Raw genomic sequence first — 23,435 nt, 5'->3', positions numbered from 1 at the left:
CAAGGATTCCTTCGATGTTTACGGCGCAAAAATTCATGTCGTATCCTGACAAAAGTGTTTCCTTTGATAATTTTATCCTCCAGGTAATAAATGCGCTGATTTTTCAACAAACAAATTTATCTACTTTCGAAAACCCCATTTATACAATTCAATCACAACCAAACGACACCATGGGAAGCCTCAGCACCAGCAAGGACTCTTGGCTGGCCAGGATAACGAGTGGCTGATCCGTGGCCTTGCTCCCGTTCGGGAGCGTTGCGTCCTGCTCGGTATTGCTGCGTTCCTGTTACCCGACGACAAAACGACGGCATTCGGAAGCATCTTGAAAATTTCCCGGCTGCCAATAATGCAATTATGCACACCAAACGAAATAAATAAATCATCCCAATAACCAACAATCGTCTCATTAGCCGCCGAGTGGCCGCACCGTTTTCTTCTTTCCAGCATCCAAGATGCACAGCCACCATCTCAAGGCCTACTGCGCGCCTCCATCGCGCGTCACCGCGTCGCTGCGGCGATGCGTTGTGCACACTGGTGCGTGTGCGATGCATCGGCATTCAATACTCTCCAGGAGGGGGGCCAGTCCTCCCCTCCTCCCTCCTGTTACCTCCCGTGTGTGGTCGTAAGAAAGCGCGCGAAGATTTCGGCGAAGCAGCAACAAACAGCACCGCATGCGAGCCGGTAAGTAGATGCACCTTGGTATCGACTTGGGAGTCTGCAACCGAACAGCACCGAAGCGATGGAGAGATTTGGGGGGGTGACTGTAAACACCATTCAGGAAACAGGTAGCTGAGGGGAGGGGGGCGGTCTGATGTCGTTACACCAGTATGACAATTATGTGCATTGTCGCGCGATTCATCGGGACACACAGTAGCACACGATTGCCGGGACCAATGCGAGGAATGCAAGGACATTCCAGGGGTGACACAGCGACAGATATACCACACGTGGACGCAGATACAAACCCACCCACGAGCCCGGGGGGGGAAGTGAGCGGTAAAATGAATTCCAAACAATCAATTATACAACGACATGATCATCCGGAAAACAGCCACCAGTCGCCGGGCGGCCATTTTTGGCGGGAACATACAATACCCGTGAACACGTGGCCACGCGAGAATCGGTTCGAATAATCGCCGAATCGGTTCGGGCCGGGGTTTCTCCCTCCCCGTGGTCGGACGGGTCCCGGCCGGGTACGAATCAATAATAAATGGCCAGGAATAAAACAAATTAATTAGCGTTCGGTTCGGGCGGTGCGCGCTTCGTTACCGTCCCGTCCAAAATTGCATTTGCGCTTAACACATTCGGTAATGCAAACGAGAGGAAGCGAGCGAACGTAAACATACCGGACGTCGATACCATACCGGACGTCGAGCGAGAGAAAGAGAGAGACTCACTCATTTGCATCAAAATGGCATATTGGTGCCGGATCGGATGTGTTTACTTGGGACGTTCGCCTCCAGCAAGTGGTAGTCGAATTTTCTTTGGCTTTTCAAATGGAGAAAACTTATAGGGTTCATCAAATATGCAGCTTAAATATGTTTTTCGAGAATTACATCGACATCGTGATAGTAAGTAACTGCACTCTCCATCAAAGGGTCGCATCGATCCATATTATCATTTTAATCATGTTCTTATAGCTAAACTAATTATTACAGCCATATGCTATATAATTGCAGCAAAATAGGCAAGCTCTTCCTATATATTTTTCTGTTTTTCAGTGTAACTGTAATAAGCAGTTTGACTATGATAAAGTGCGAGAGTGGTGTTATTTCAATAGTACGGTTACTGTCTAATGAATGAGGCAGTAACCTGAGGTTAAAAAGTAGCGTAACGTAGTCAAACATGAATATCTCATTAGCTGAAAGAGCACAGGTATGTGAAATTTAAAAAAGGTACGCTTGTCACCATTTATGCCTCGCAATCGATTCTGCTACTGTTTCATTAAATCTGCTGCAATTTCAAATGGTATGCCACACGCTCTCTTGATACACTTCTGACCTACTAATGCTTTAGTATCTAGAAAACAAGTAGAGTATTTTTCGGATAACCATAACACACATTATACTCGAAGTATTACATCATCCACCATTTATCGAACATCGCAGTACCGGACTGCATGAATGTATCTATTCCGCGAGGACTTCCACATCAAACTCGAAACAGGTAACGGTTCGATCCTGTTCATCCAACACGCTCACCTCTTGTGCAAAGGTGACCAGGGGAAGGATGCGCATTGTCCAGCTCAGTGTGCTTATGATGCTTTGACCGGCACTGATAGGACACGAGGAGCCGTTCAGCCAGTCGCACGCGTTAACACGTTCCGGCGGAAGCTCTCCAGGCCCAATGACACCGAGCGATGTCGCCACTTTTTCGTACCGTAGCGTCTGTGAGCTAAATGCTGCTCACATTGAGTTTGTCCGTTGGTGCAGGGTCTCGTTTGTAGTCCTTCCGCTAGACTAGCAGACAGCAGAAAGCCTACGAGCAGGATTGACGAATCGTAGCATCTTGAAAGAATAAATATCATTAGCTTTGCTTTCCTGTCAGATTTACACTGGAGTGTTCACACTGTGCTTGGCTGCCATTGGTGTTAGATGTTGGCTTATATATCGATGCACTATTGAATATCTAATCTTATCCGAAGCAATGGCAGGGACCCGGTATCGGATATTATCAGTTTAATGGTACGATGTAGTTATCGCGCTTCGCACATACTTGCATCTCACGCAAAACAAAACTTTTTTTATCTTTTATTTTAATGGAGCTAAAACTAGATGCTTAGAAAGCTCTAGAAGCACTCCCCCACCCGAATTAAATCAATTAACCCTTCATACAACAGCTTCTTCGCACGAACGATGCACTAAGGCCTATTGCCAGACAATCAATCAAAAACAATGTTTGTGGAATGCTTTCATTTTCATAACATGCTTGCTGCACAATCTATTCCGTTGCGATTAGTTAAGCGGAGCATCATGTCCAATTGCTCAAGGACAAAAGATAACCGCCACGGTCTTCTGCCCAGTAGCTACAATACAAGCAAACGCAATTATTTTGAAGAACTGGAAAAATATAAGTCGAGCAAATTATTAATCCGAAAATATTCACATTTTTAAAACATCTGGACAAATACTTTAAAAACTTTAAAGGCATTCTGATCGAATGAAATTTTGTTTACTAAGATATAAGTCTCTTATATAGATTAAAAGGGTTTAATAGGTTATCATATCATCAAACAAACGGAATCTGATGATTCTTTAGAATTAAAATAATAATAAAAAAAAAGAGTCAAAAATTGCAACCAACGAGGAATTTGGATGATTCACAAAAATTATAGTAAAATATTTAAACAAACTTTATTTCATCCACACGCATTCAACCATTCCTCGTTTTCTCATTTCCACCTGCCGTTCATTGTGTGAACGACTTTCCTCCCGATTCCAACGACACCAACAGCACCGCCCATCCGAACGCGTCTGATTTATGTACGGAGGTCATCATCCCAATCGAAAATCGCGCCATCGTGGTTTGGGCCCAAAATTGAAACCGACACAATGTGCATTCATTAGCGCGCATGTTTGCTGCTCACTTGCCCGCATGCATGCATGCATCCTGCCGAACCTCCCAACCAAACAGGAGCAACAGGGGAGACACATAAACACACACAAACACACATCCACACACACATGTGCGTACAGTTCCTGTAGCTGTGTGTCCGCTTCCAAAAAATCGAACGGAGAAGGAGCAGCAGCCGGCACTAATTAATATCATATGTATCACATAACAAGGCCCCTTGCCCCTTCGCCATCCTACCCTACCTCGGCGGCACGATGGCAGTTGCTGCCGGAAAAGCGATAAACAGCATCACCAACTGGCCGACCGAGCGACCGAGCGAGCGAACGAGCGCGAAATCACATATTCCGAGCGATTCCTCCTGGCGAACATCGGTGCCGGTGAATCGACGAAATTAATGAGTCGCTTTTGCTGGTCGCGCTGCCACTTTCGCTGTGGCCAAACGACCACCTTATCATTGTCACCCGCCCCCCTTAACGGCGTAATTATTTAATTAGCATAATCTTAATGCCATCCCGAATACAGCGCTCGAATCGCGTCTTGCACGAATTCGAACACGATGGGAAGGGGGAGACCGACCGATGGAGGCGCCCAATTTTTTACGTTGACAACCGTGCGCTCCATGACTGGGGCGCTAGGGGCGATGACCGCAGGAGACACTTAAATTCGTTTTTTATTTTGTTTCGGCGGCGAATCGAATATTATTTTTAAAACTGGATGAATTATTTGTTTTTTACTTGACTGTTGACGCACACTTTAGCGACCGTCAGCGGTGGTGCATCTTAATGGCCTTAACCCGGAGAGGTGTGTCTTCCGATCGAGACAAAGCATCAGGAGCGCAGGAACGTTCACCGGTAGCCAGCCTGGATGGCCGGGAGCAGCATATGCAGCGAGCAATCCGAGGCTGCTACAGAATGCATCAAGCATCCACCCGGCACCAGCGGCTGGCTGCAGATTTGTTCCCGGAATTCTGTTGCCCAGAATTCTGTTTGCGCCCCCAGGATCCGCTTGACCGCGGTACCAATACCAGGCTCGTAGAACCGAAACGGTGCACTGCTTGAGCTTGCATGGTCGGATGCAGTTTGGGGGAAGTGGGCTGGCTGGGCTGCACCATGTGCAATCGCCCACTATATGCCCTTCGGCTGTACCATGTCTGTGCGTGTATGGGTGGGCGAGCCTGTGTGGAAAACGGTGGGTACGCCACCAAGCCTCCCTACGGTTACCAGAGCTGCACGCCGGCTAGCTGGTAGCACCCGGTGTTTACGAACTGCATCCGAGCGCAGATTACCGAGCCAGACTGCAATCAACCGGCACATGCACACACACGCGCACACACGCACACACACGGCGGCGAACAAGCAACAGCACGTGGTGGCAAGGCATGCGCTTATCGGTGTGCCGCGAGACCGCGAAAGTGCATTCGCCGGTGCATCATCACACCGATGGTTTGTGCAGCTAGCTGAATTGGCGAGCATTTATTTGTTTTGTTTAGCGTGCCACCTTCGGAAAGGAGGCCTTTTACCGCGTGAAATCTGTGGCACTATAGGAGAACGTAGGCTATGGCCAAAACCATCTACCTTTTTACGCTTTTAAATCAGTGTGATTGGAAATGTGAGAAATTTAACAACGTCTGTGCATCGGGACATATTTTTATCCAGCCATTTTCTTCTACTTTCATGCTACATGCTCGCATGTATGTTTTACGCATGTTTCAGATTAAATTGCTCAATTTAGTAAAACATTTTCAACGTCCAAAGTGGCTCAGTAGTAGATCTCATTGTCGCATGAACCAAGAGAGGAAATAATGCATTCAAACATCAAAGTAAGCATATCACTGAAAATGCGACGCCTCCTAGATCAAACAAAATGTTTGTCAATCAGCAAACGGTGCGTAAAACCTCTGTAGGTAAAATTGGTATGCATTTGGGCGGCATTGTTTGTGTGTAAGCTGCTGGCTGATAAACTGAGCACGCGCCCTAAATCAATCATTACTCCTCCAAATCTAGCTTAATCAGCGCGATATCTTTGCAATCTTATCACCTAGATGGATTTGGGCCGTTGACGTCTTTCCTGGGGGGGTCCTTCCAGTCTGGGTACGTTTAGTAGGTGAAACTGCAAACAAATCAAGAAAAGTATGGGAAGCAGACTGCCACTGTACGCTGCGATACGGTACGAGGTTAGCAATTCCAAGTCATGATGATCGAGATTTCTGGAGGAGGAATGAAAAGCGTCCTATATATGATATTGTGCTCTTGTTTATAATACAACAGTTGAACTGTAGCCATCTTTACTCATCTATCACTAGCAGCTATCTTAGACAAACAAAGGTTCGACAATCATATTAACTCCAAAAGCAGTCTCATTAGTATTGTTTCTTGTCCCACGTCGCCAACAACCACTGATGGTGCGCTGTGATACTTGCTTACGCGTACGCTCTCAAATCAGCCAGCAGCTCGTTGTACAGCAGTGGCCGCACATTGATGGCCCACACGAAGTCGAGATGATTGAAGGAAGGCAGTGGCACCAGGTAGCGCTTCACTACATTCGGCAGTTCACGGTACAGTAGCTCCACGTCGCCCGGGGCAGCCATCCAATCGTTGGTACTGTGATAGAACAGTGTCGGTGCCTGCACGTTGGCCAGATTGTACACGGGCGGTGTGAGCTGCCCATACCGGATCATGTTCATTGGACCGTGATCGTACTGCCGGAAAATACGCGAACGGATTGTCTGCGCGTGGTGCAGCATCTGCATCGCCGAAGCACCGGCTGGCGAGTGGGCATGGATGACGGGCAGCATAGTCTGCGACCAGGAGCGGAAATCGGATTAGACGGTGTCCTAACGGCCACTTCTCACCGCCCACCTAACTTACCGAGTTGACTTCCTGAGTATTGAAGCCTGCGATCAAGAACGTGTTGATGGAGCACATGGCCTGGAACGGAGCACCGTCGTGGCAGTTGTTAAGTCCACCCTGAATATTCATTTCATCGGTCGGTTCGAACCACCAGGTACCCATCATCTGTAGCATCAGATCGGTCGTGTACAGGAACGTGGCCAGGAAGATAACGTACGGGCTGCGCGTGTTATGCATATAAGCGGCCGGTGCCAACGCGTGCATACTCTTGATGCGCCGGTTGTAGTACGGGTGCTGTGACATCATCACCCAGTACGCGGTCGTACCCTGCGAGTGGCCAACATACTGTAGCGACTGCTGGCCCGTACGCACCAGAATGTAGTCGATCACGTTCGGTATGTCGATGCTGCCTACTTCGTGCCACGAAAAGTCCCAAAACTGTTGCGTGACGTTGCTACGGAAGCGATGGCGGTTCGAATACCGGTTGCCACGGGCATTACCCATCCACACATCGAAACCAGCGTCGGCCAGCATGTACACCAAGCTCGTATCCGGGCCCATCAGTATGTAATCGGCGGAGGAGCTAAGCATACCGTGCTGTAGCAGCACGACCGGTTTCCCTGGCGCAGGTGGTGACAAGGGACTGCCCGGGCATCGGTGTACTCCCAGCAGATACCCGTCGTCCGTCTCCACGATGTGCTCCTCAGCTGGGTAACCATATTTACGCAGCAGTCCAATCTGCAAGCAACCAACAACGTCAAGGGCAATCCGTTAATTCCAGAACGGCAGAGTGGCGACCGCTCCTTGCTTGACTCACCGCATCTAGGAACGCATCCTCAACAATATCCGGATGAATCTGGCACTCTCCACCGATTGCTGCCAACAGCAGCACGGCCACCACACTAACCACTGTACATCCGATCACTCTCATACTGCAACGATGGCAAGCACTATTATAAGCCTTGACCCAGGTCTACTACCCGTTTTATATACGGTCCGGAACTGGACTGATACATGGTCATTAGACCACACTACTACAACGCCGTACACCCTTATCGCCGTATCCCACCGTCACCGGTTACAGGATAATGGTCAGCGGTTTTGGGACACACCCGATCAGCCTCTTATCGAAGGGTAATTAACGCATTAGGGCTACTGGGCGGGCGGGTGATAAACGCATTTTTTGCTAGCGTAAATACCAGCTAGCTAGCCGGACGAAACGGATTGAGACAGACGGGTAAAGATAGCGCATAATCAATCGGATCCCCACGGGCGCGATGCCGGGGGTGCCTCACCCCCCACAGTGTGACCACCCATCGGCACCGATAAAACAGCCAAATAGGGATCACTCGACACACGACAGATAGATGCGCCGACGGATTAGCCGGATTCGGAAGAAGGGCTTACTTGCTGATTGCGTTTCAAAAGGACACGAGAAAAATGAGACATGGAAAATTCCTTATTTGATGGTTTTTTTATTATAAAAAGCAATGTTACATTAGTTCAATTTCGTTTTTTTTTTTGTTGTTTTATTAAACATGCGTACATTTCGCTAATCTGTTACGTGCGGTTTCTTTTTTTGTTGTATTTCATTTGTTCCTTCAGTATTGAGCTTATCCGTATCATTTGCTTCACTTTTACAGCTCCATTACACAGTTACAGTAAGTGGCCTACTAGTATATTATACACGAAAGCGCATTCGTTCGACTGAACATTTCATATCGGCTAGCACTTTCATTTTAGTTGCCGCTCTGCGAATCCCACCTTATGCTCAACTTTATACAGCGTTTATTGTTATAATTAATACGTTATGTTTTTAGTGGGCTTTATTCTTTTCGTATCCTCGTTTATTTCTTTTTGCAAGAAACTCAACTAAAGCTTATTGTTTCTCCGGAGAGCGACCGACACAGCAGCGGCTCTACCGTTCCCTTGTGTGACATAGTTATCTAGACTTTTTTATAAATCATTTATTTACAGTAATTCTATCCCTTACTTCTTCCTGTCGATAGCTTACATTGCAAGGTAAGTCTAGTCTATTGCCGTCATGCACCGATACCATGCCGGCTTCAAAACCGTCGGGTCACTGTCGGTCATTCTCTAACGTTTCTGCTTATACTAATTGTTGAAACTGGTGAGTACTGGAGGGGGGCGATAGCAATAGTAAGATAGAGGATTGAAACCAAACCCCATAGTAGCCAAGGATAGAGTAAACACATGAAGGTGGGGAGTAGTAGAGGTGTTGCGTAAAAGAACGAAAAAAACACCAGACAAATTCCACCCGGCGGGTGGTAGGTTGCAGTTTTGGGTTTCATTTGTTTTTTTCCGCTTCTCGATTTCGTTCATTTTCATCAATCAGGTACAGATATCATGTTTTGTGTTTAAAATATTGTTTAGCTTTCATATGCATAGTGGTTTAAGTGTAGGATATTTACAAAAGGCATCGTCTCACCTCAACAGTAGTGGCACCGGCATACGGTAAACGCACAAAATCCGGGCACCTTTTCCCTATCGTGTCGTGGTACCAGAGCCTCATAAGTGTGCCACCCAACAGCCCTTGGCTGAGGTCACTGTGACAGTTATGTGTACTAAAATATATTTTATATTGAATTTCTTCCTACCGTACCTAGCAGGCTCGTGCATAATAACCCGATATTTGATCAACCTTCATTCCTCGGTTGCTACGAGCCAACGCTTGTCCATGTAATGCAAACGACAGAGTTCAATTTAGCAAACAAATTCGGACAATTCAGTGGCATAACAATTGCCACATAAGAAAAAAGAAACATTCATACCACGTGTGGTATCCATGAAAAGATGAGGAAATCTGAAATTATTGGTATTCTTTAATTGATGAAAAGATGCGATGAGTGACCGTGAATGTAACATAAATTCATAGAATTTATAGGAAACGTACCGTAAAAAAATCTACCTCCATAGCTTCACTGAATAACTCAAACAACTTTTGTGAAACTAAAATGCATGCCTAACATCTGTAAAGAGGTGTGTATGTGTGTGTGTTTGCGTGTGGATACAATAAATGTCATCTACCGGATGTATCCGCTGCTACCATGTCAACACCTTCTCTTCACGACCAAAAGAAGGACGCGGGCAGTGGAGCTTGTGCAGTAGCAGAGAACACCTGTTCCCTTGGAAAAAGCGATCGAGATTATGCGGAATATTCACTGGGAGCATTCAAACTAAACTGGAAAAAATACCGGGGGCGGGTAATCGATCAATCGGCTGTTACCTCTCTTCTGTCCACCGAAGCTCACAAACTTACGTATGCACCAGCCCGCGAATGTCGTTGCCAGTGTTCGGTGAGTGTAGAATCTGCTCGCTACAGATATCCGCCCCATTAAGGATTTCATCGCTGCAATTGTTGAGAAATTCGCCCAAAAAGTTCGCCGACTCGCCGTTCATGTTCATGTCGTCCAACACCCGCGTGAATAACACATCCTCAGCCTCCGCCCCATTATTCTCGAATGGAACGTGATTACCTACATGTTCAGTTTGATCTGCAATTGGTTGGAATTCCGAAATTATAGGAGACATAAACGCAAATACGACCTTCAATAACCGATACTTACCGGTACCATCGGTGAAAATCAGATCATTTAATGCATCCGGCAAATTGTTGAGCATAAAAGGGATGATCTCCTCTGTGAAAAATTCAACAAAACAGCGAGAACAATTCGTTAGAAGATAAGGAAAAAAAAAATTCAATCCATTCCTACCATTCACATCTTGTGCTCCCAATATTTCCGATTCCGACAAACCACCGACACCGGTGTCTTCTGAGCTAGCATAAGCAGAACTGTTTTCGCAGACTGACAACAGATCCTGACTGAGCGGTGTTTGCAGCATAGGCTGCTGCATCACCACCTGATTATGGTGGTGATGGTGTTGATGGTGTACTCTTCCAGTCCCCCCAATATCAACAGACGCATCATGCACGTATTGCAACTGTGGTTGCTGCTGATGCTGCTGATGCTGCTGCTGCTGCTGCTGCTGCTCTTGTTGCATCTGCTGCTGTAGTTCCTGGTGTTGCAACTCCTGCTGTTGCTGCATGTAATCGAGCAACAGTTGGTCTTCGGTCACCGTATGCTGTTGCCCAAACTGTTGGAAATCATGGTCCGAATGTAGCATCTGCTGCTCCTGATGCTGCTGCTGCTGGTGTATCTGATCCACCATATGGATTGTCGGATGAAGATGCTGATCATCGAATATCGACGTTTCAATGACGTTAGCATCGCCTATCGTGTGATTTGCTACGGTGCCAAGTGGAATGTGTCCGGCGGGATCGATACTGCTGGTATTATTGACCGCGTACTGATGGTTTTGCTGCTGGTGGAAGGCTGTCATTGGCTGAGTTGACTGTAACAGAGACTGTTGCTGCGGCTTAGACTGCTGCGGCTGTAGAGCATGCAAATCATTGACATAATTCAGCTTGACGCCGGATTGTTGTTGCTGCTGCTGCTGCTGCTGCTTCAACAACTGCCCATTAATCAGCAAACTTTGCTGCTGTTTCTGAATTGGTTTACGCTGTTGCGGTGGCTGCTGCTGTTGCTGCTGTTGTTGTTGGTTAGCTTGGATAGACTGCACATGGTGATGCTGGTGCTGGTTGCTGCCCACAAACTGCTTGTACTGCTGCTGATGCAACAGCATTTGCTGTTGCAGTGGAGTCAGCTTCTTCTTCTTAACCTTCGCCCGCTTCTGCGGTCGCACAACGACCGGAGGAGGTAAAGGTTTCGGTTTTTTGCGTGCCGCCACAGTCGTTGCCGTTACCATTGCCGTTGTCGACGCCGTTGACACCGGTTTTTGCTTCTGCTTCACCTCCTGGCTCATCTTGTCGTGATTGTCGTGCTTCCAGGCGTGCTCCTTGCACAGGATCAGCTCTTGGGTAACATCGAATACAGGCGCCCGACACTGGCTATTATCGGAGAACTTGGCTGTACATCGCTGGAATAGCCGCTGGCTGGCATTTTCCGTGATGTGATTATAGCAGTGTGTGGTCATCAGCAACGCTGCCTCGTTGCAACCGTCCGACATGCATTTCGGTTTTTCTCTGTTAATGGAATAATTAGCAAAGACATTAATACTGGAACAGGTTTAGTAATCAATAAGGAAAGCACAAAACGTCTTTGCCCTCACAACCTACCGTTCTTCGTTCAATGTTTGCTCCCGTTGAATTTCCAGCTTCTTCACCAGTGCACCCAGCGCTTTCAGGCGTCGTTTGGCAGCGGAAACGTTTCGCACGCGCAACCCATTGCGACACTGCAGCGCACGCCGCTGGAGATAGGCTTTCTTCAGCTCGAGTTGCTCATCCCTGGTCAGGGTACGGATTTCGAACTTCGGTTCTATCTTTTTCTCCTTGCTCGCCCGTCCACCGCCGCCATAGTGCGATGGACCAGCCCGTTGCAGCTGAGGTGTATTCAACGACCAGGAAGTCGTGGCATCCGGCACAACGACCGCTATCGACTCTTCATACCAGAACGAGAGCGTATTACGACTTTCATCGAAGAACTCGTCCTCATCTTCCGAATCGTCGTCCGGATCCTTCAAATCGAACATGTACGATCCCGGTGCATGCCATTCGCGTACCTGTGGGCGGCTGATTGGTACGGCAATGGCACCACCTCCAGCCACTCGGTGGCTTGAACCATATTTTAGCTTGGGTGGTTTCACATCCAGTTCGTCAACCTCCGCACATCCGACAGCCACTCCTCCTTCTTCCGTTTTCACTTTCGTAACACCAAACATAGGTAGCTTACCACCAGTGGACACCGATGGTTCCACGCTAGCCGAAGACGACACAACGACCCGTTCCAAACTGTCATTCGAGAACTTTTCCGAACTTCCGCTTGGCTGCGTGGCTCGCTGAGTGTACGCTCGTTTGCCTTTCGGTTGCTTGCCAGTGGATGCGGCGGTATTGTTCTTCTGGACGATGCTCGTAGACTTTTTCACCACCGTGTTGGTGGCACGACTCGTACCTTTGCCAGTCGTACTCGGTTGTACCGGCTGTGGCGACGGCGTTGCTTTCACCAGTACGGCTGTTGCTAGCTTAGGACTGGCAATTGTCGAAGATTTTGGCTCCGGAAGGGTTCCCACCTTCTCCCTGGACTGGACTGGACTGAACGAGGATAATGGTGTCTTCGTTTTAGCAGAACTCGTATTCATTGGTATAGTTTCCGCTGCTACCAGTAGCGACGCTGGAGCAGGAGATGCTGATGCCACTGTCGTTGTCCCTAAAGGTGTCGCCGCATTTGAAGGGGCGGGAATTTTAACGGGAACGACCACCGGTTCCGGTTTTATTAGCAAGCTTGTTTGACCAGCAGAGCGCACTGGCAATACTAGCTGGCCTCCGGAGGAATTTAGTAGCTGTTTGCCATTGCGATTACCAACTCCAGCGCTAACCGTCTTTATCAATAGCGATCCCGTTGAGGCTTGGGGCGATGAGTTGGTAAGTAATGACACCGGGACCGATTTTTGAACTATTTGCTTTGGTTGCTGCGGCTGTTGCAAGAGCAAAGTAGGCTGGCTCGGTATCTGAAGCGTTTTACGTTGTTTCGCCTGCAATTGAGGTGAACCCTGTGGTTGCTTTGCCTGCAACTGAGGCGATCCCTGCAGTTGCTGTGGTTGCGACAGCGTATGCTGAGACTGAATTTGGCCCTGTACCTTTACGGTGGACGGTGATTGTATCTTTGCATTCAACAGAAATTGCTGAGCTTGCTGTTGCTGTTGCTGTTGCTGTTGCTGTGGCTGCTGCTGTAACAGAGTCTGCGGTGGATTATTCTGAATAATCGATGCCTGGAGCGGTTTCGTAATAAAAGTTTGTTGTTTCTGCTGTTGCTGTTGTGGCGCCGGCTGCTGTTGCTTCTGCTGCTGTTGTTGTTGCTGTTGGTGCGCCTGAGGATGCAACTGTATATTAAGCCCTTGCTTCTGCGTAACGGAAGCACCCGATTCCACCGATTTGGTAAGTAGCGATTCCTGGGACGTCGCCAGCTTCACCGGTGCCGGTATGATTTTCTGATGCAGAATCTGAATCGTTGGCTTCTGCTGCTTAGCGGGTCCCTGCTTAAGCAGCGGCTGTACAATGATCTGTTGCGGTGTCTGCTTCGACACCGTTGCGATGATCGGTTTCTGTTGCACCACCTGCTGCTGTAACGGGGTAGCGGCTGTAGACGATGCCGATGGTGACGTCGGTGATTGTTTTATCAGTTGTTGCTGTTGCACCTGCACCAGGTGACCTTTCGGCTGTTGTTGATGCAACAGTTGCGTTGGCTTTGCCACGTTAATCTGCTGCTGCCGTACGAACGAGTTCCGTATGGTTGCTATGCTAATCGGATTGGAGATTTGGGTCGTATTGGTGGCCAGACTGGTGGTCCCATTCGGTGTGTGCAGATAAAACTTCCCCTGAGACTGTGGTTGTATGAGTCGTATTTTGGTCGGTGCACCGGTGGGCAAGGCTGAAACGATGGTCGCTGTATTCGCACGGTTAGCCGTGCTGTTGCCAGCAATGGTTACCGGTGTGCTGTTGTTGCCAGCTATCGTAACATTCGGCTTGGCACTAACCACATTTACACCACTTGCTAGCAACTTTCGGGCCCCCTCACCGGTGCCGACCTGTATGAAATTGCCAGACTGAAGGCCGGTGACTGTTGCTTTGCCCAGCTGATTGGCCGGTATTTTGATTAGCTTTAGTGCCGTCCCGGTGGGCGTCGTGACGGTGGTCAGTATTGAGCCACCAGCCGAAATGACAGGCGAATTTGACGACGATAACTGGGTCGCTTGCAGTATCGTTTGTGGCTGCTGTGGTTGCTGCTGCTGCTGCTGCTGCTGCTGTTGCGTTTGCTGCTGTGCCTGCTGCTGCTGTGCCTGCTGCTGCTGTGCCTGCTGCTGCTGCGGTTGCTGTTGCAATTGGGCGATTCCCTTCGGGCTGCCCGTAACGACTGTCGCTAGCAGTGGAGACTTCTGCGGGACCACCTTCTTGATCAGCCTGCCCACTGTCACCGTACTGGGCTGTGCTGGTGACATGCCCGGTGCCGTTTGCTGCTTAATTTGCAGCGGCTTCGTGAACACCGGTGTAGCGGCGGTCACAGTGAGCGTCTTTTGACCGCTAGCCGTAGACGACACAACGCCATTGTAGCGCACCTTCAACTGTTGCGGGACAATTTGCGCCTGTGACGTGGTTCCCCGACTAATCGTAAACGATTGCGGTCCTAGAACGCGAGTCCCTGAAATGGTTATAGTATCCTTCGCCGATAGGGTCGCCACGGTAGCCGCCCCAGTCGCAAGCACACTTCCTCCGGTTGCGGCGATCGTTGCCGGCACGGTTTTGATGCCTGCTGGGCTGCTCGTAACAACGGTGACAGCATTCGTACCGACCGCACTCGAATGATTTGCGTAGACCAACGAGTTTGCCTGCAGTGGGGCCGATTCGGTGAACGCGTACGGATCATCCTGCTGTGCTCGCGTCGTTTCCTGACATGACATGACCCTCGTGTGCCTCACTCGATTCCCGTTTGTTCTTCAGAATATGCGAGCTGCTCGTCAGTTTGCTCTCTTCCCAAGTTTGATGTAGTAGCCGCCGTTTACGGCTGTAGAAAACGATTTCGAAAAAACCTGCAACAAAAAAGGCTCCACGTTAGCAATATCGATAGCTTGCACCGCATTACCCGAAACACTCTTTTTACAACTAACACCAACCGATGACACATAGCCTATTACGATTATCAGATCCATACCGGCGCCTGCTTTCAATGCAATTTTATCATTTTTCACAAACTCCGCCCCACCGTAAGCCGGCTGCGGAGAAATAAGAGCCTACTTCGCATTCTTGTACACCGAGTACAAAGCTTAAAACGCTCGATTGCATTGATTCTAGCTGGCTGGCATCGACGAAACGATCCTACGTCAACTCTTTTTTTACTATCGAGCGTAAACCAGGGCATTCGCTTTTTTGCAATTGGCTGGCGCTCGTGCGTTTATATCAGTTTTCATCATCACCCTGAGAGCGATATACGCACTCCCCACGGTGGGTCACGTTTCATCCGACATACATTGTGTTGTGTGGGGGGGCAGCACAAGAGTAAACTGGCGCAACACCAGGAAAGTGTCGCTGGCGTAGGAAAAAGAAAAACACTAGAGATACTACACTAGATCGCCACCACTAATCGATGCCGTCCGCCGCACAACCCTTTCTCCTTCCCTCCCCGCACCCTCCCTTTCTTTCTCTCTCTTTCTCTCTCGCATGTTTTGCGCTGCGAAACCACCGCCACCGAAGGTTCTTCTCCCGTTGCTTCCGAACGAAGTCAAAGACACCTGGACGTTACGCGGTGAAGCAGCAGCTGGACTGGGCAGCTAATTACTGCTGACGATGATGATTCCCGTGTTTCCTGTCGTTCGTTTTCTTTGCCACCACTTCTTTGCTTCGCCGTCCTTGCATTCATCATCGTACCACTTGTACGGGGCCTTGTTGGGGTTGTTGTTTTTACTGCTGTTGTTGCTTGCGTGATTGCCTCACCGCGAGTCGTACCTGTCCGTTTTCCGTTCACTGCAGCGTGGCGCCGTCGAAGGTAGGCTGTCGAAATGGATCACTAGTGGCTGCGGCTACCTTTCGCGCTACCACTCAGACCATTCTGCGTCGTCCCGAATGCAGCAATTTTGCGTTTTTGGACGAAAAAGTTCTTTCGACGACCCCGACGGAGAATTTTTCTTCTCAATCGAGTTGTCAAAACCCCGTGAGTTCCCTTCACCCCGCAGCAAAAGCGACCAAAGAAGAAGAAGCGTCCTGCCCGGTTAGCACCGTTTCATACAATCTTGGAAGGGCTATCGTGGAAAACGTTCGGAAATCGTTCGGAAAGCATCGCTGGCGATGGAAACGATTGATTTACTATGGTCTAGATAGTAAATCTCGCACATGTGCAAAATTTAAAATTGCCATTCAAGCACGAGAAAACAATGTTTTCGTTTTAGGAACAAATGTGAATTTAAAGGTATCAGATGCTAACAGATCGCTATATCTGTTATTATGGAATAAAATACAAATAGATCCCTATATCTAAATCTATTTTTGCAATTTTCTGAGACAAAATCTTTTTCAACAGTTAGATATTATGCGACAATTCAAGAAAACTTTTCATTGCAAGGAAGAACTAGAAGCACCATACTAAAGCTTTTCCTTCTACTCTTGTGCGCACATCGGGTTTCCACAGTACCCCAAACAGGCCATTTCAAACACCAAAAATGGTCAAATGCTACGGCTTTTCCCGGGTGCTAAGGGGGCGCGTGAGTGCGGTTCGCGAGTTTGACAGCTTCCCGCGCGGCGGGTCGAACACACTCGCACGCGAAAACAAACGCACTCACGCACGGCTATCTCTTTCTCTCACACGGCGGCGGATGGCCGTGAGTTTATTTTGTTTGCGATTCCCCGGAACTAGAGCTCGGAACCGGGTGGCACCACCCCCTCCCGCACTCTACCGGAACAGCAATTAATTCGATTTTGCTGTCGCTGGCGCTAGCAACGCAATACGCACAATACGTATCCTCAATTGGCTTCCTTGGCCACCGGTAGCAGCGGATATTACGGCCTCTGGATGATTTCAACTCCTACTCTTTCTGGCAATCGTCATTGGTAAAGGTCGTTCATGCCGCACGTACCACAATCAATCCCCCCTCTCCCAGACTCACGAGAACCGCTACTCCTGAAGGTATTTTCTCGCTCGTTCTGGGTCACGGAGCGGTAGTTGCCACCCACTAGTTACCCCCACTCGTTGGCCACGCGAGATGTCAACGAACCTATGAAAAGCGGTACACCTGGTTGTGGCGGTTCTCACACATTCGCTCTTGCCTTTACCCACCGCCTGCACACCCCTCAAACCCCTTGGGTGAGTGTTTCCAGACGAAGCCACCGAAAACCTGCACTTCGCATCCCCTCCCACGCGCTGCTGCTCCTACGCCGTATGTGGGGGGATTTTCCATTCGCTTTTCAGCTTTGTTTTCATTCATCCGCATCTCGCGAACCCTCCCTACCACCACCCCGCTTCCACAAAATACGCGCGCCGCAAGCACACACATTTCACAAACAACTCTACTGCCGTCTCGCTCACACTAGCACATTCCACCGACGAGCGGCGCCGACGGCCGCGTGCCCTTTCTCGTTTACCTTGCCGGTTACCAACAGCACAGAACTTCGATCTGGGGCCGCTTTTCACAATTTCCGGATCCGCTGGCAGAATGTGCAAGCGTCGGTCGATTTCCCGCAACGCACCTCACCGTAGCATCCGGAGTTTTTTGTTCCGGAAAAACGCGAGAAACCCTTCACCTGCGGTCCAAGTAGACGGCTTCGGCGGCTGCTGCCAAGTTTGACAAGCCGTCCCACGCTCCCAGCCGACCACTCAGTAGGCCCTGCCACACGGAGCGTAAACTCTAGCGTAAACGTAAAAATTAATGCCAAAACGTTTACGCTTGCCGTTTACATGCTGTCAAACAATTATAGGTCCGTGGGGCGCGAAACCTAGCATAAAAGCTGTTTGCAAACGGGAGGGCTCGCAATATGTTCTTTTTGTGGTTTACATCGATAGTGTGTGATCATTGCTTGTGTGTTCAATCTTTTTCTTCAAAAACGATTTTAATTTCCTCAGCCCGGCCATGTAAACATATCGAAGCGTAAACGTTTTGGCATTAATGTGTAAATTTACGCATAAATTTACGGTTCATGTAGCACCACCTCTTTTGGATTTACTTAGCGTATTCGATGCTGAAGTAACATACAACAGTGAAATACACGATTCTTAGATATGAAAAAAACACCCAGAATATTGGCCAATAATATTCCGCGTATATAGTCCGTTTAACAAAGCGAGCCGCCGGCTCACAACATGCTGGCGGCAGGGATTTCAATTAACGGTTAACTGTTTGAAAACCGAGTTCGGTACGCGTGCGGATATATATTTATGGCTGGCTAGCCTTGCAGCCAACCATCGTCGATTATATCGCTTTATTAAAGGTAACGCAAAATAAGAATATTAAACAATAATCACTGGAAACGGTACCGGTGCGATGGATGGTCTAATGGATGGAACCAGGCGGGTAAGGGGCAAGAGGTTTTTGGCCAGTGGAGACGCGAACACACGCGGCGCGCTTCGAACCGTGGGCGATTTGCTATCTATCCATCCCAGCTTTGGATTTTTCCATGTTTGTAAGCAAGATTAATGCGTAGCTTTGGCACGTACTTCCCTGCCTTTATCAGTTCCATGTTTTCGTCCTCAAAAAACTGAGAATGAGAATGCGTGGTCAATTTCGAATACCAAGAATGGTAAGCCGCAGAGCTCTAAAATTATACGTACCAAACATTGGGAGATGAATTTAAGGTATTTGCGTTCCATCGTTTGATTGACTTCCATCAGTGTTGATATGCTGCAAGAGATAAGGCATAAATGCGGGTGGAGATACTGATATGGAAATTCCTGCACCACAATCCTTACTTTTCCTCATTGCACAGTCGCTTTACGATATTTTGGCATATTTTGGTGTTGCAATCGACGTCGAACAGTGGAATGCCGAAATTAACATCGAGTATGGTCCATTGCTGAAAATGGTGGAAAAACAAACGGGTTAGATTTCAATTAAATCTCCTCGATAGAATGCCGAACATACCTCTGGTGCACTTTGTAGCGAGTTTTTCCGCGATATTTCTATGCAAGGGAATAGAGAAAATATTTTTAAATAGAATTCCTTGCCTAACGCTATCTCTTCTCCTTACCAGTATCGGAATCGGATTCGACGATCAGCGATGCCGCCGGTTTCTCAGTCGCTTCCGTCTCCTCATGAACTCCGTTTGTACCATCGATGGCTGATGATGTTTCTGCCGCTCTTTCTTGAACCGTGCTGCCACTTTCCTCTGTTACACTAGCTTGGCGTACATGTTTGGCCGCATGGTTTCCTCCTTTTCGAGTTCGCTTAAGCACTACCGATGGGTTTCTATCGTCACATCCTGCGAACAGAACCAGAAAACATCAATAAATCGGCAACAAAGCCTCCGAAGATGCAATAGAGTCAGTTACCATAATCCGGGACACCCGTGTTAATGAACGTAACGTAACCGAACGTACGCTCCATGTCGATGACCTGTGCTAGCCCGTTCCAAGCACTATGCTGGCTCCAACGGTTCGATTCATCTGTAAAGGGGATCGATCGATCTTGATTAATCGCCAAGTTAAGAAAGGAACACATCCGTCCATACCGTCGCTGCTGTCGAATGGAAACGGTTCGTAGTGCACTTGGGCCGGTTCGTTGCGTCCGTAGCCCTGAATCAGTAAACATTCGTTCTTCAGGTGTTCGTTCAAGGTGTAAAACTTTTCCGAATTCAACACGTACGAATCGGTGTTCACGATGGTGATGAGCAGCTTACCATAGCCAAGGAATATTCGAGGTAACGTCTTCAGCACTGTGCCTGTTTAGAAGACAAGTGGGAGAGGCAGTGTTATTGATATTCTATCTCATTCAGCCCACCAGAGCAGTGCGTACCTTTCTTCAGAAACAACGACGGCGGTCCATAGCCACCCATGTGGTAGTAGAACAGCTTCGACCAGATGTGGGACTCGGGCGAGCTTTGATAAAACTGCCCAAAGAACGGAATCGTAAACTGGCTGGATAGTGCGCTGGAAAGTGGAGCGGCCGAGATAAGATACCGATACTTGCGCTCCAGCAACCGGTTACGCGTCTGCACGTCCAATCCCTCGATGCTTTCGAGCCGCAAAAGATCGAGTTCGATCTTGAGCGAGCTCTTTAGTGCCACGATCGTAGACCGGAGCAGTACCGCATGGTTAAAGTACCGACTGACATCCCCTTCCGTTTCGGCATCCAGCATCGATACCTTCTCAAGCTCCTCCAACAGATCGGACATGCCTTCATCGCACAGCTTGCCGACCTCGAACAGCGTAATGGCGTGCGTCTTTAATCCGGGCGATAGATTGCCCATCATCAGGAAGGCAGTTAGTGTGGAATCGAACAGAAAGCCAATACGTTTTCCGCGTGTAAGTGTTCCTCCACCTACAACCCCCGGTTCCCCGGCACACGGTGACGTAGGACTGCTCGGATCGGACGGAGGAAAGAAAACCGGCGGACCGGACGGTGAAATACTGCCATCGGGCGACGGTTTCACTTCGAGCGGAACCTCCGACAGGAGCAGGGCGTGATAGTTATAGGCGGCCGGATCATCAGCACCGTCCAGTTGCTGGTGCTGCGGTTGAAGCCAGCTGTTGTCCAGCTTGTACTCGGAGAAGGCATTCACTATTTTGGCGAAACCCAACCGGCAGAACAACGCCGTGGCACGCTTTACCATGTCCATCTGCACCTGCAGGATCTGCGAAAGCTGAAAGCAGACAATAAACCATTCTGGATGAAGGTGTTCTTGAGACGCGTGCACGCGGGCGACGGTTACCTCTGCAATCGTGCATTGTTCGTCGGTCGTCACGAACACGTTGTAAAGCAGATTCTCGAAGTAATCCCCTGCCACCCGGTTCATGACAAAGTTGCGTAACGGGGGAATGTTAATACGATCCTCGCCACTGATCGGTACGTCTAGGTAGATCAGCCCACGCCGGTACAGCTTCTGCACCGTCTCGAGGTTAAGTGTACCGGCCGTTTGTGGTCCACAGTCGATCAGCTGATCGATCATCGCGATCTCATCGTTGCCCAAGTTCTGTTGACAGAAAAAAAGAGTAAAAAGCAATGAGTACGCTTCGGGAATGAACGGAACGGGAATGATCGGAAACGCCTACCTCAACATCCTTCTCTAGTATGTGACCGATTTCGACGATCCACCACGGGTGCATGGGAACGGTACGCGGAAACTTTGGCAGAAAGTGGTACGGATTTTTGCGGAAAAATGATCGCGGTGAGCTCGATTTAAGGTCGCTGGAAATGGACAAATACTCGTTCCGGCCAATGCCCAGTACCCGCAGGCAGTCGGCCGCCGTAAAGTTGGGCAGTGCGTCATAGTTCTTATCGTGTGTTAGAAGGAATGCAATCATATCTACAACGGAGAGACAGAGAGAGATACAGGGGCACAGTAAGCCACCCTCGGGGTGGAAAAACGCATTACAACCACCCTGTGCGCTATGAAGTACCTGTATAGTAGTTGAATGGTGTTACGCGTAACCCCTTGGTGATAACGTCGGCCAGGTGATAAGGAAAGATGTGCAGCGCCCGGATGTTCACCTCCACCAGCTGCTCGTAATACTTCTTCTCATTTCTCGTCACACCGAATACTGCAAGGAATCGGGGCGGATGGTATGCTTTAGAAACATAATTCTTTCGATTGTCTATGCTCAGCGATGAAGACCTACCGATGTTACCCCGGAATCGCAGCTGATTGTGAAGGCTATATTGGCGAATCTGCTTCCGATAGTCGTTCTCATCGTTGTTCAGTGCCTACCAAGCCCCACGAGATGATGATCGGGATGATGAATGTCCTTCACTTCCAAAAAGGCCCATAACCTACTGTGATCGCCTCGCTTTTGATATTTACCTTTCGCACGTCCGGACTCAGATCCTTCCAGGCGATGTTACCGCGTATGCTTTCCTCCACCTTGCTGGACACAACGCCGGAACCCATATCGTGCCCGGAATGCAGACACGGACCAGGGGGATCGAACTGAAAATCTGGAATCTGGAATGTTGTGATTTGCGACCCCACAGCGGTCCAAAATAAACCCGTCCAGTCTGGGGGGCAGTGGGGAGCTTTCGTGTGACGTGTTAAACGTCAACGTTTCCAGCTGCTGCTGGAAAGCTCAACGAAGACCGCCTCAAAAACTTTTGGGGTGGAACGAAAAGTGCCGTGGGAACGAAGGAGCGAATAAAAAAAATCCGATGGAAATACGGGACATCTTGTGACTCAAATATAAACGATGGCCAACGATGACAAAACATGAGGAATGCGTTTAAAAATAGCATCGCAAACACACGGAGGATCTGCAGCATCAACCGAAGCAGCAGCAGCAGCAGCAGCAGCAGTTGTTATGTTTCGATGCTGGCAGAAGCGAAGGTAAACACAGTTGGGGCCCGCAGCTCAATTTTGAAGGTTGAATTCAATATGAATGGACGGACGACGAGCAGCAGGGATCCCGCGGGGTGCAAACGGTTGCGACGAGGGCCTACGTGACGCAGGGGAGTGCGTCCCAAAGCCGTGCACAACACAAAGACGGAGACGGGGCACAACCGGGTCCGCTCCAGGCGAAAAAGAGACGGCAACAGCTCGGCTCGTAATTATTCGGAGTTTTTTGTTTTGATCCGGTCATTGGAAGGTGGCGAGGGACGGTGCAAGGGACGGTGGTTGGGGGCCTGCCTTTTTACAATCGCAATATGAGATGGCGAAGGAGCGGAGTGGGGAGACTGGGCGGAGGGTGGTCGTGGGCACACTTTCTTTCGTAACACAGTTTCCAACAGCAGCCCCTCCCCGAAAGAGCGATGTTTTGACCGTGGCGAGTTCCGCGAGCGGCCATTGACACCCAACGGGGCGGATACGGTGCTACAGCATCCCCCACCGATGACAACGGGTCGTTGGGGTCGTCTTCCAGCAGTATGCCCAATTCTGACCCACGGCGCTCTGGATATCGGTATCTTCTGCTTCTTGGACCAACCGCTCTATCAACCTTTGCAATGCACCTTGGCTAACCATGCGGTAATGTAGGGCGACATATTTAAGGCCTACGGACGCGCCCCTTCCCTCTATCACCCCTTCGTACATCGCACATGCCCGCTGGTGGCGGCATTAACCATGGCGCTGCTGCTGATAATGGAGTAATTGCTGGGGAGCTTTTAATTCAATTTCAGCTGCGACAGCAGCGATAACTAGCATGAGCGTTCCAATGGAAATTTATTTGTAGCAACCCCTGGTTTGTAGGCACCTTCGGAAGTGTACCTCAACGCCATCTCGATCCGATTATTGCTCGAACGGAATCTGTTACCTTTTCGCTGACGTTCATCTCCCGGTTACTGCTGACACTGCGC

General features: G+C 49.1%; 2 protein-coding genes across 2 annotated transcripts; both read right to left on the bottom strand.

The window, feature by feature from the left end:
• Positions 1 to 5,992: 5,992 nt before the first annotated feature.
• Positions 5,993 to 7,353, bottom strand: LOC125951322 (lipase 3-like). The gene is made up of 3 exons (XM_049680078.1): positions 7,240 to 7,353; positions 6,441 to 7,160; positions 5,993 to 6,370 (listed from the first exon to the last, which is right to left on the bottom strand). Exons 1-3 carry the CDS (start codon positions 7,351 to 7,353, stop codon positions 5,993 to 5,995), a joined length of 1,212 nt encoding a protein of 403 aa, XP_049536035.1.
• A 1,155-nt stretch (positions 7,354 to 8,508) lies between these two features.
• LOC125951319 (uncharacterized) lies at positions 8,509 to 22,145 on the bottom strand. Its single transcript, XM_049680073.1, has 19 exons — positions 21,955 to 22,145; positions 21,773 to 21,857; positions 21,554 to 21,694; positions 21,206 to 21,459; positions 20,866 to 21,126; positions 19,950 to 20,796; positions 19,666 to 19,875; positions 19,487 to 19,600; positions 19,186 to 19,416; positions 19,080 to 19,117; positions 18,908 to 19,011; positions 18,770 to 18,839; positions 18,603 to 18,696; positions 18,476 to 18,491; positions 11,581 to 14,949; positions 10,157 to 11,487; positions 10,010 to 10,081; positions 9,703 to 9,937; positions 8,509 to 9,619 (listed from the first exon to the last, which is right to left on the bottom strand). Exons 1-19 carry the CDS (start codon positions 22,039 to 22,041, stop codon positions 9,589 to 9,591), a joined length of 7,590 nt encoding a protein of 2,529 aa, XP_049536030.1. The 5' UTR covers positions 22,042 to 22,145; the 3' UTR covers positions 8,509 to 9,588.
• Between the last annotated feature and the right edge of the window lie 1,290 nt (positions 22,146 to 23,435).

The sequence above is a fragment of the Anopheles darlingi genome, chromosome 2 (assembly GCF_943734745.1).
Source record: "Anopheles darlingi chromosome 2, idAnoDarlMG_H_01, whole genome shotgun sequence".
NCBI lineage: Eukaryota > Metazoa > Arthropoda > Insecta > Diptera > Culicidae > Anopheles > Anopheles darlingi.
The sequence above is the reverse complement of the archived record's forward strand: the minus strand, read 5'-3'. Positions and strand labels throughout refer to the sequence as shown.